At 39.5% G+C, this 12,285-nt stretch overlaps 1 protein-coding gene across 4 annotated transcripts in view; it reads left to right on the top strand.

Moving 5' to 3' along the window:
• The window catches only part of LOC119552013 (putative lysozyme-like protein), a 34,235-nt gene that overhangs the window by 18,623 nt on the left and 3,327 nt on the right, over positions 1-12,285 (top strand). For 3 of the 4 annotated variants that reach the window (XM_037861745.1, XM_037861744.1, XM_037861746.1), the window contains exons 3-7: positions 1,326-1,670; positions 2,701-2,783; positions 2,888-3,582; positions 6,527-6,848; positions 7,848-8,231. In XM_037861745.1, the coding sequence (XP_037717673.1) occupies positions 1,667-1,670; positions 2,701-2,783; positions 2,888-3,582; positions 6,527-6,848; positions 7,848-8,225 (1,482 nt within the window). In that variant the 5' untranslated portion in view covers positions 1,326-1,666 and the 3' untranslated portion in view covers positions 8,226-8,231. The remainder of the gene's footprint in view (positions 1-1,325; positions 1,671-2,700; positions 2,784-2,887; positions 3,583-6,526; positions 6,849-7,847; positions 8,232-12,285) is intronic. The other variant, XM_037861747.1, reaches the window with a different exon arrangement.

Below are 12,285 nucleotides of genomic sequence, written 5' to 3'. Positions count from 1 at the left end.
TCGCCAGCTGCTACGACTACGACACTTTGATGAATGGGGTCACCAAGTTGCGGCTCCGGGATTTACGGCTCTGCCACATAGGGATACAAATGTTAAACGCCCCACCGATCCAAGTTCATCTGCACACAAAGAATGTGAGCAAAATTGCCCATCGATTGGAGGACTGTATGTTTCAGTGACATATTAATACTACATAAACGTTTTCCAATAAATTGTACAATTCTTTTGAGTGTAGACCTTAAGATGAGTCTTATAAAATCTATATTTATTAAGTATTAACTCCAAAAACATTTAAAATAATGTAAGATATCTCACAGGTTCAGCTTACAGAAATACTTAATTTTTTCAGTTTATCTTTCGATTAGTGATGCCTTATTTCCTTTAGTATAAGCCACTTCTATAGATATTGCATAAACAATGATTAAATCTTGAATGATGACTCCACAGTTTAGGTAAATTACTGCTTAGTTAGCCTTCATGAGAAACATATCGCTATTGCGGTATCAAAAAATCCTATTAACTTTAAAACAAAGCTTAAAGAATATTAATAGTTCTACTTCTTGAAGATAGTACATCTTTGTTATTCAAATACAATTAAACGTATAGTACGTATACGTACAATTATACAAAAGTATACAATTATAATTGGGCATCTATTTGCCTTATATAAACTTTATTTATTTCTCAAACGAATTAATCATTAGAAATTCATTACTATAGTAATTGAATGGCAATTAAATCACAAGTGGCTAAAGTGAGCAGAAGAATGCTATCATTATCATATCATTAATTTGAGAAGAATAAGGTGTTTATTTCTGCGGACAAATGCAGTGGATTATTGGAGTTTAAATCGCAGAGATCTCATATTTCCATTCAACTTATTGTTCGCACCCAATCCGAGGGATTTGAGGATACGGCTTCCACTTGTGCTCCCAGCAATTGTCCTGGCAACGGCGATTATATTGCGTATGCGATGCGTAATTGTCGGAATTTCAGCCGGACCCAGTCGAACAGTCCATCTAAGCCAACAATAGAAGGCTCTTTGATAATACGGCGTAACTAAGCCCGAAGGCAGGCCAACAAAAAAAGGATTATTTGTTTGGGAGGAATGGGGAGAAAGTGAGTGGGCTGGAAGGCCTGTTTATTTCAATGAACTTGCTTTTCAAACGAAATTTTATCATGCTTGGCCAGGCCGAGTTAACCATTTCGCATTTCCAACCACAATAAAAAAATAAAGAAAGTATCGCAACAACAAGCCGAGTGCGTGAACTGAGAAAATCTGAATGGAAATTTCTTATTTTCCTCCAACTGTTTTTCCCCCCTAGATATCCAATCCCTGTGGCTAACGAGCTGGCTCAGCGGGAGGACCAAGCGGAGCACCGGCGGAGGAATCGGAATCGGATTGGGAATCGGTGGGATCGGTGGTATCGGTGGAATCGGAGGAACCGGTGGCCACGAGAGGCGCTCAGTCAACGTTTACACGCTCCAGCAGGCGCACAAGTTTCCGCTTCAATTGGACGCTGGTAATTGCAGCCTTGATTGCCACCAGGAGCTGGACAGGATCCGTCATCGTCATCCCAGCTCCCCAGTCAAAAGCAGGCAGAAATCAACACCTTTCTCGGCACCGGCCGAGGAAATCTACGAAACCAAATTTATTGAAAGCTCAATGGGTAAGCATGATGCAGGGGGAATCCCCTTCCAAAAAAAAAAACAATCACAATCAGCAGGCAGCAATAAGAATTTAAATTAAATTTTCGCCTTTTTTCCGCCCTCCATGTGCTTTTCCCAGGGATTTCCCCCTTCCGAGTGCGAAAAGTTGAAACAGAGACGCCGTCTGCTGTTTGATTTCAATGTTAAATTTGCATAATTTGGTTAAGCAACATTTTCCGAATCGGTCCCAAAAAGTCAGTAACCCAATATTCGTACACTGGAGGAAGGATTTCATTGGGTCAGACATTTGGGTTACGTATCTTACTAAATAATTCTCCTTTTCAATTGTTAAAAGGTTTTAAAATTATTTAAGCAGAAAATCTATAAGACTTGACAGTTTTAATAGAACAGAACTGTAAGAGATATAACTTTTAAAATGACAGTTATTCTTAAAAAAACATTTTCCATTAACTTGACAATCCGGAAAAACTTTCATTAAAAAAAATATTTTGTTTTGTTTTGTGTTGTTGTGAAAAGCTTTTTATATGTTACAATGCAAATGAAGTGAAATTAAATTCTATTATGTTGAACAAATTTCTAGGATTCTTTTTATTGTGGGCTTAAAAATAAAAGTCTTTTTCAAATGTCAAACAATGGAAATAAATTGCTTTTATGAATTTCTTTCTTCTTTTTGGCAATGTCTGAATAATATATAGATATTTAATTGGGGGCTTACGAATAAAAAAGAGACTGATTTGGCCACAACCCTTTAAAAAAAGATTATTCCCCTTATTATTTCTTCTAAAAATAAATTTGAAAGGTATAAAAACGATAACCCTTTTTATGCTGTAAAGTGTTTTTAATACTTCTTAAATATAAATATTGTTTCCATAACTCTTAAATTCTAAGTAGTCTACAGCTGCTAGTAGACTGTTTGACATGATTTTTAAGGCAACAAATGATAGTGCTTGAAATGAAATAGTTTAAATTGAATTGATTGGCCGTACAATAAAAAATCAAAATCAAAATGCTCTTCTCGTTTCCGAGCAGCCCAAACGATGGACGACATGGTCTTCCAGTGCAGCAATCAAAATTCGATTTATGTGCTTAATGCCAGCTACGGTGCATATGGGGTGAGTCCTTGGAGAGTCCACTAGAAGTGCAGCTATCTTTATATCCTACTTTTTTTTTGGTTCTCTCGGCACCCTGCTCCCAAATTTATCTACCATCTTGGCAGGACTATGGCACATATGCGGCAACAAAGCGTGAAATAAATGGCAGCCGGAGCAGAGCGGCAAATCCAATTGAGGCAACTTGCTCGAGTGGCGTCCTGCAGCATAAATTCAAAACTTTTGGCAGTGCTGCAGCTGCAGCAGCGGCAGCGGCAGCAACAGCAACTGCAACAACAGCCACAACAATGCCCATGGATGCGGCATCAAACTACGTAAATCCTGTCGCTACATCAATGTCAACCGCAATGTGTTCACCGGCAACGGCGGCCCTGCAAAAATTGTTCAATTGCAGCGTCGGCGTCGCCTGCCAAAATGTCACCCACGCCCACAGCAACCACAACAGCAGCAGCAACATCCACGGCAGCAACATCAACGGCAGCAACAACAATGCCGCCGCGAGCAACCATAACAATAGGTGCCTGTCAGCGGCAGGCGGAGTAACCCAAAACGGCCGGATTCGGAGCCGGAGTGGCGAATCCTTGGATGGCACAGCGGGAGTGGCTACCTCGACGGGGGGAGGAGCCGGAGCCGGAGCCGGAGGAGCAGCCACCGGGGGCCACCTCCCCCTGCTGCCAAAGAAGAAATGCACCAATGTCAAATCAGCGCTTATTGCCAAGAAGACAAAGTTTCTCAAATATCTCGAAGAAGAAAAATGGCGCAGCAACGCAGCAGCACCGGAAGATTCTGCTGGCGCCATCAGGTATGTAACACCCAGAAAACACTCGAAAAAATATCTGATATACAACTGAGCTCAATAAATTAGGAGTAGGTCCAAAGCAAAATATAAACAAATATTCTAAGCCAAACTTTCGAATCCATTTTAAAACAAATTGTAATCTAGCTTCCTAGGATTTTGAAGATTTTTTATTTATTAATTTTAGAAACTTGTTCTTTTGCAAGAAATAATAATTATGAGTCTGAAAAAACTCGTATTCTAATTTTTTTTATTTGTTACATACCTCTTTCGTTTTAATTTTTCTGGTTTATCAGGAATAACATTTATTATATTGTTTTTATTCTAAAAATAAATATCAATATAGGATATATTCACAGGAATTATAAAAAAAAACTGAAAGTGCACTTTGCACCTATACTTTTTATATGACAAGGTTACACTACTCCTCAATATTTATTATAACAAAATATTAAAAAATTTAGTCTAGATGTTTAGAATTATAGCGACACCGGAATAGATGTCAGTTTGCAAGAAGAGTTTGTAAGATCAAATAAGATTGTCATATATTTCTTAAACTTTATCGCCCTGGGTAAATTTCCATTAAACTTTTATATAGATTTTGCAAATATTATTCTAATAATATTACTTTTCGAGTGCACTTTCCTTAGTATGTGGGTTTGTGTCAGCGCAGCAATCTTCTCGCCGCCGCAAAAACTTATAAATTCCCATAAATGTTATAAGGCATCTTGCAACGCTCCGCAAACTGTGGCAAGTTTTTATGATGGCAATCTGAGGGGACAAGTGGTGGTTCGGTGGTTCAGTGGTTCCGTAGAGTGGTGCTGTGGTCCTAGTTGCCATGCCAAAGTAGTTTCTCATTAAGTTCATAGAGAGAACCGGGCGAATTCCAATGCTACCCGGCATTCGATTATTTCTTAATTAATTATTGAAGTGCAGCAATTGGCGCTAGCTGGCCATTTATTAAACCATTCGACTAAATCATCGAGGGTATTTTTTCTTAAATCAATGGGTCAATTTATTTCCTATCTCCAACGCTAGTAGCATTTTCTTTATGGGCCAAATGCGCTTATCCTGTTTTTGCTGCGGCTTTTAAGCGCTTTCAATTATCTGTCAGCGGACACTTTGTTGCAACGTCGAAACTTTGCCGCGTTGTTCATGAAGTCATAAGTTTTGATCATCATCGCTTAGCAAAGTTGTTCACCCCATTTTCCGCCCGCTTTTCCGCCCAACAGTCATTTGCGAAATTGAAAAATTAACGCGCTCAGCTCGGCATAAACATAAAGTGAGGCGAAAGCATTGGGGCTTAAAGAGGGCTTAAAAAGTTGATTAAAGCCCAGGCCATAAATGTACATATTGAAGTGCAATAATCATTTTCTGGGGGAACTTAATGCCCAAGTTGCACTTACAAGTTACATACACAAAGTTTTCGAGACCCCCACACCCATCCAAATACCCTTTTTATATCCTCTTTGCAATAATGATGTCAAAAGTTCGCTCACTGAAAATTTTCGCCGGCAAAGGCGGCTGGGAAAATTTCATTAATTGCATCAGGAAAAAAAAATGGGCGGGTTTTCCCTTTGATTTATTAGTGCCCTGTGCGCATTTAATTAGTAAACGTCAGCCGGGGAGGGGGAAAATGCAAAAGGAGGGAGTTGCCGCCCGGCTTTTCTTAGGCATTTCCACGGCGGAAATTCTCCGGCGCACATTCATCAACTTTCTGGATGGCGACACCAGCGAAACTGACAAGAATGACTCCCTCAACTTGTGTCGCAAAATAACTGCGGAAATTTGTTGTGCAAAGTTACTCACTTTTGCATTTTTCCCGACGCTTTTCATGGCCTTGTGCAGCCTGCTTTTCCGCTGATGCGATTTAAATGCCCTCCATTTCCATTTCCAGCTTGCTTTTAATGCAAAAAAGCCCACCAAAGGTGGCTTAATTTATTGTGGCCACTGGCTGAAAATGCTGGAAGGGCTGGCACAATGTCTGATTGTCGCCGCAAATTAAATTGCTCTCTTTTGTTTTAATTTAACATTTTTTTCCTGGTTACTGGTGCAAGACGAAAAGTTGCAAGGCTGCACTATGATTTATCGTTTTTATCGATCGATTTTCTTTGGCTATCGCTCGTTATCAAACGCTTTTTTGCTTCTCCCATTTTTATATATGCTGAAACTTTTTTTCAACATTTAATTCTTTTGAAACTTGACCTTTTAAGTGGGAAATTCACACGAATCAAAAAATAACTTATATTAAATATAGATAAATTAAAATGATTGTTAAAAATATGTGAATCAAATTAGCGCTTTTATGCTTTTGTTTATTTGACACACTATATTTTTTTTAAGCATTTAGTTCCTTTACTGCTAAATTAACACGAATTAGATACTATGGTCCAAAAAATCAGGAACCAAAAATGGAATTGACTCAAAGAAAATATACAGAAAACCAAGATATGGAGATTCCTTTTAATAAAATGTAAAAATAAAATAAAGGCTACCTAAACATATGCTTAAAAAAATTAAATGCATTGAAACAAGACTAAAGGATCACTTAAATATTAAAAGGCTAAAGCTGTCAGAAAATAAATAGGCCAACTTGTGAATTTTATTTTTATCCGATCGATATAAAACTTTGTGTGTGGATAGGTATTGAAAAACAAAGGATTTGTGTGATGTCAATAATTTTTTTGCAAGCTTTAGGTGCTGTCGAATTTTAAATTTTAGTTGTACTTTCCAGAACGCTAGAGGTATTATTTCCGTGTACCATACGCATCACTTAACATCCCTTTCCCACTTTATATCAATTTGCGTGTGGAGCATGCCCCACTACCACGACCATCACCTCATCCCTGCTAATCGCTGCTAGTCCTTCCGCGCCACTTGCCGCCATTTGATACGCGTTTAGTTTAGTCAACCAAAAGCTAAATAAACTTTCATTTAACATTCTCGACAGCAGTGCGCCCCACTCCAGTGGCAACAACAATGGCGGCAACTTGAAAAATCAGAGCAACAGTCAGGAGGCTGGTAGTGCTGCAAATGCTTCAAATGCTGGTAATGCTGGAACTGGCAGTGGCAGTGGGGGCCAGCTGAATAAATTGACCAACTGGAGCATGCATAATGAGGACAACAACACGGCGGCACTGACCGGCCAACAACTGAAGCAACATCTACAACAGCAGCGGGCCAAGTCGAGTTTCGAGCTCTACCAGGAGGCGGCCGACATTTTGGGCCTGAGTTGCAGCCTCTGTGATAATTGCCGATGCCTGGACTGCCAGGTGAGTGACAATGGGATAATGGGAACGGTGGCCAGTGGAGGCTATCGGAGGGTCCCCGGGATGCAGAATGGAGGGATTACGAATTTTAGATAACCAGATTTGGCTGTCAGTCATACATATGTACCTGATAATCCCACCCTCAAATGGTATACATAAATATTCAATAGGGAAATTTCAAAACTAAATATTTTATTTTGATTGCTTTAAAATACCCCCATAGCCTTGTTAACTTATTGATTTTGTTAGAACAATTAAATAAATGAAAGAGCATAAAAACAAGTTTTTGGTTAAAGTCTAAGCCAGCTAGATTATAAATATTTTATTGACGACAACAGTACGTATAAGTGATAAACATTGAAGGTAATGCTTTATAAAATACGCGAGTAGGAACTTACAAATTTTTATACAAATGAGGACAGTCCTAACTTAAATACATTGAAGCTAAGCCTCGATTCATTCGGTTTTAGGATACCAAGGAATTAAAAACCAAAAAAAAAATTGGAATCCCAAAAAAATATAACTTTTTGCTAATATCTATCTTTTTTCCACTAAAAGCTGTAATCAACATATATCTTAAGAACATTTTAATTAATATCGTGTAAGTTCTTCAATTCTTTTTTCAACACCTACTGCCAAACAATAAAATGGGTACAATCAGCTTAAATCTTTTCAACATATTTTTAAAAAACAGATACTTTATTTTTAGTCCTTTATCCAGTTTATATTGTGCTTTATTTATTTTAGAGATAAATTGTTTCTTTTCACCACCTAAAATCAATTCTGTGGAAGTAAAAAGTAAAGAGAGATAAATATGCACAATAACGTTTAAGGGAAAACCGTAACATTTTCCTTTGAGGTTTTCTTAAATTCGGTTTCGCTCGATCTGCATCCCTGGAACGATAGCCCCAACCAGCCATATCCCTTAACCCCTTTCCCCCAGCCAATCAAGAGCTCAATCTTGAGCACCAACCAACCATCATTCCACTGCCTCATCCACAGAGCGGTTACTTTGACTGCGACGACGATGACGAGAGCTACTCGGAGCAATCGCTGATGGACGATGAGTACGAGGACGAGTTTGACTGCAGTGCGGAGGAGCTGCAGGCGGTGCTGACGGGTGGAGGACATGGAGGTGGATATGGAGGTGGAGGAGTACCAATCCCCCCCTGCTGCCAACTGGAGGCGAGCTCACACCTGCCGCACAAAGGGGATTCCCCGGACGCACACACTACGCTGCCGGATGTGGAATCTCTGGGACATCGGCTGGCCATCGATTTTGATTTAATTAACGCCACTTGCAGCCAAGTGCTGGAAAATTGTGAAACATTCAACGATTTGAGTCTGCTAGATGCCGGTGTGGAGCGTCCATTCACGTAAATCCAGGTAGGTGTCCGGCATGCGAGAGTTACGTGTGTTGTTCGTGGGGCATTCCGTGAGTTCCAGAGTCCATGTATGACAAGCAGATCCCCTGGCCCATGTCCACTGGTAAGGGGATTTGATTTCACCTGTCGCCGGTCAAAAGAAACGCTTTGTGCCTCCTCTCTAGCCGGGACCCGTGAACCCCGTATCCCGGATACTGGCCAAAATCCACTGCGGACTCGCTTTTGCAGATTGCAATAGCAATTTCTCATTCGTTTCCTGGCAGCGAGTGCAGAACTGAAATTGGGGTTTATGCAAAAATGAGCAAATTGCATTTTATTCGAGGAAACGGAACAAAGGGTAGATGGGTGAAAGTCGACTAAGGGATACCCCTTATAAGTCCAGATTTTTCCATTTTCCCATTTATGCTTGCCTTCTAGTAAACGCTATAAACTTGCCTTATTACTCTCTGGCAAGTGGTAAAAACAAATGCTTTAGCTTGTTGCCAATGCTCAAGAGTTGCCAGTTCTAACAATATATGATCTCAAATCTATTAAATGATCACTTACTTTTTTATTTTAATATGAATCATTCTTAATTTTCTATTTATAGAAGTCCATATCCCAAACCCCGAACCCTCTCCTAGTTTCTCAGGGTTCAGAGATCATACGTAAGCGATCTCGAATCTATTATTTATATTACTACGCTCTTTATTATACAAAAATGAATTATGGCTTCCTTTTTATTCAAAGAAGTCCGTATCCCAAATTGTGCTATCCCTACCTCTAAGGGTTCAGAGATCCTTTAGTTCATATGTATAAATCATAAATTGTGTTAATATCAAATAAACCATCCAAAATAAATTGTATAAGCTATGAATGTTATAGGGGTATTGATTTTCCTCCGTATGGTTCATAATTGCATATTTATATCTCCTAAATGTTTAGAGATCGCCCCACAAATCATGAATACTTTTAAGGACCTGTACACGTACTGGTATCTATTACACCCTTGAACTCAATGAGTGCCGGGTACAAAAATGCCGCTGAGTTGGCAAAGCTTAGCCCAAAGCTTGGCCACCGAAATTCTGTGGGATGGGGTAGGTGGATGGATGGGTTTCTGGGTTTTCTGGGTTTTCCGGGACCGCAACAGTGGCAAAATGGCCTGGCACTTGGTCAGTTTATTGCATTTAGTCAAGTTTCGCTGTTTGCATGGACGATTGCTGGCAACAAATGAAATGCGGTGTTCAGAGGTTGGGTGTTGGAAAATCCGGAGGGGTTGGGCTGGGGGGGGGGGGGGGGCTTCAGAGGCTGAGGGCCAGCAAATTTGATTTTCGCACATACCCACAGCCACACCCACCGACAGCAGGAAATTTTCCATATTTGTTGAGGGCTCAAAGCAATATGCAAAACATGCACTTCCGTTTGTTTTTCCCCCTTCCCCATTTTTCCTGTATTAAACTTTCCATGCTGCTCTCGTTTTATTTTGCAGGATTTTTTGTTTGCCCGCCCATTCAATTGAAATGCAGCCCAACAAAGAGCACAAAAGCCAAGCTGAAACTATGAAAAATTCATTGCCATCAGAATGGCAAGCGGCAAAAATGGCAAATCGAGAGCGGAACTTAAATCGAATTACATTTACCAAATGAAATTTAAAGAGCCGGTCCTTGTGCCGAGTGAGTAATGACTGCTACAAGCGGTGGCAATAAATAGGATGCTCCTCGGCTGGGAATCCTCTACATCCCCAAGCCCTTGGCCCCCCACCCTTCCACTTTCCACTTTCCCATTTTGGCCATGCTCCGCTGCTCGCTGGCAGCCAAAGCGTCCAAAGCCTACCGTCTAAGCCCCGGAGGCTTAATGTCTACAATGCTGCACTGGGAGAAGTTCTTGGTGCTGACTTTTAAATTACAAATTTTCATATTTTCAATTATCCTTTCTGAAAAGAGGCTTAGTTTTTTAGAAAATATCAAGAATCTTTCAGAACAATTCCTTATGGTTCAAGCTTTTTTGAAGTCCTTTGAATATTAAATGTATTTGATAGAGGTATACCAAATATGATCTTTGGAAGTAAAGTTTTCTTTTAAGTTCAATGATGTTTTTATGTTCCTTCTGATTCCGTTGTTAAAATATCTAATTATAAACATGGCATATATCATTTTTGCAAATCCTTGAATAGTAGCTACTTGTCTAACTCCAAAAACCAAGGAATATATACAAAATTCTTTAAGCTTAAAGCTTTTAAAAATTTCTGTTTATATGAAAATTAACTTTTTGGTTGTTATTTATTGTTAAATAAATACATATTAGTATTTAAAGGTTTTTGTTTGTAAAATATATTTTATATACATCAGAAAAAGGAACATTTAGAAAAACTTAAACGAATCCGTGATATTGGCTTTTATATTACTGATTCAATAAGTAGGAAGTGCACCTTACAATTTTACCCCTATTTCTCCCAGTGTGCAACTATGCGTGTAGCATGTTGCCAATGTGTTTGCTCGAATACGTGGGTGTTGGCCAAGTGCATTTGGTGTTGTTTAACCTCCTCCCAGAAGGAGCGGCACCCGGTGGCTCCGCCAGCTGTTGGCCATTTGCCAGGCGCCCAGTGGAATTCCGCTTGGCCAAAAGACAATGCACTAAAGAGGCTGCTAGCCCAAAAAACATGGCTCACACCCACTTGGCTTACTCATCGCAAATCCCGCCCACGCCCCACTGAGCTACTTATGCAATTTCTGCCCACGGGCCACTGTGCTTCATTGAAAAATCATTTTACCTTAGATTTTCCGACATGGCCAATTGGGCACCCTCCACTCAACTCCACTCCAATCCACTCCTCACACAGGGAAAGGCAGTTAGACAGAAGCGCCAGCCATAAAACCGTGCTCAGCAAATGAAATTTTACGCAATGCCCACAGAAGCTAAAACATTTTGTGTGCTAGCTTTTATTTTCAATTTACCATTTGGACAGTGGGCGCAATTTCTTGGCCAGCCCAATATTGGATAAAGTAAAAATAAACCTACACTTTGCCCAAAAAGATGCACAGAAAAAAGTAAAAGTAGAGAATGAAAAGATAGTACTTACAAAAGATATGATACACTTAATAAAATATATATAATGTTTTCTGCAAAGTTAGCTTTGGAAATTTAGCTTGATCTGTAAAAATTTATTTTTAAAAGATGTCAGTATTTTTTTTTTTTAAATAAATTTACAGTTTATATTAAAGAACTAATAATATTAAAATAAGCTCTATTTTTCTAAAACTTTTCTTTGAATATCAGCTTGATCTGTAGAAAAATTCTTCATAAAACTTGTCTAAAATATTTTGTTAAAAAATAGAGTTCATATTAAATAACAACAGCTATATTTTCATTAAATGTAACTTTAAGAATTCTATAACTTCGTTAGCTTAGAGTTTACATTATCAATAGATATTTTATGGAAGAGAGCTTTAAAATCAGAATAAATTTATCTGTATTAACCATAGTTTTTGTGAAAAGTTGAAACTGCTTAATTTAGTTTTTTTTTAAAGTGTTTAAAATGTTTCTAAAGAAATGTTTAGCTGTTCCACATTAAATCTCAAAAAAGAGAAACTTTCCTATTTCTGTGGTCTCCCCCAAGTAGTTCCCCAAATTAATGAGCTCGCCAAATCAAACTTTCGAGTTCCCTGCGGTCTGCCATTGACAGTTTAACCGGGCCAAAGTGCTACCAACCACGGTGCACTGCAAATCCGAGTCCAAAACCGAATGCAATTGCCATTAGAGCTCAACCACAGCACGCCCACAGGCCACGCCCCCGCTTAATGATGCTTGATTTAATTAATGCCGCATTACCTACGTGGCTGGGTTTTCCAGGGAACTCAGGGGGTCTACGATAGGGGTTTGGGATGGGAACTGGAGGATTGGAGGATTGGGAATCGCAGCAGCCGGATGGCAATTGGAAATTGTGAGCAAGGCAAGCGGCGACAGGATGAACCACATTGCCATTTGCTGATGATGATAATTTATGGCCCCGAAGGGCTTAAAGGCCCCCCCCCCCCCCCCCCTGCCGAGGACTCCTGCTCGGTTCCCCAGCTCTGGAT

Source organism: Drosophila subpulchrella, chromosome 2R, assembly GCF_014743375.2.
Source record: "Drosophila subpulchrella strain 33 F10 #4 breed RU33 chromosome 2R, RU_Dsub_v1.1 Primary Assembly, whole genome shotgun sequence".
Lineage (NCBI taxonomy): Eukaryota > Metazoa > Arthropoda > Insecta > Diptera > Drosophilidae > Drosophila > Drosophila subpulchrella.
This window is presented reverse-complemented; position numbering and strand designations above follow the sequence as displayed.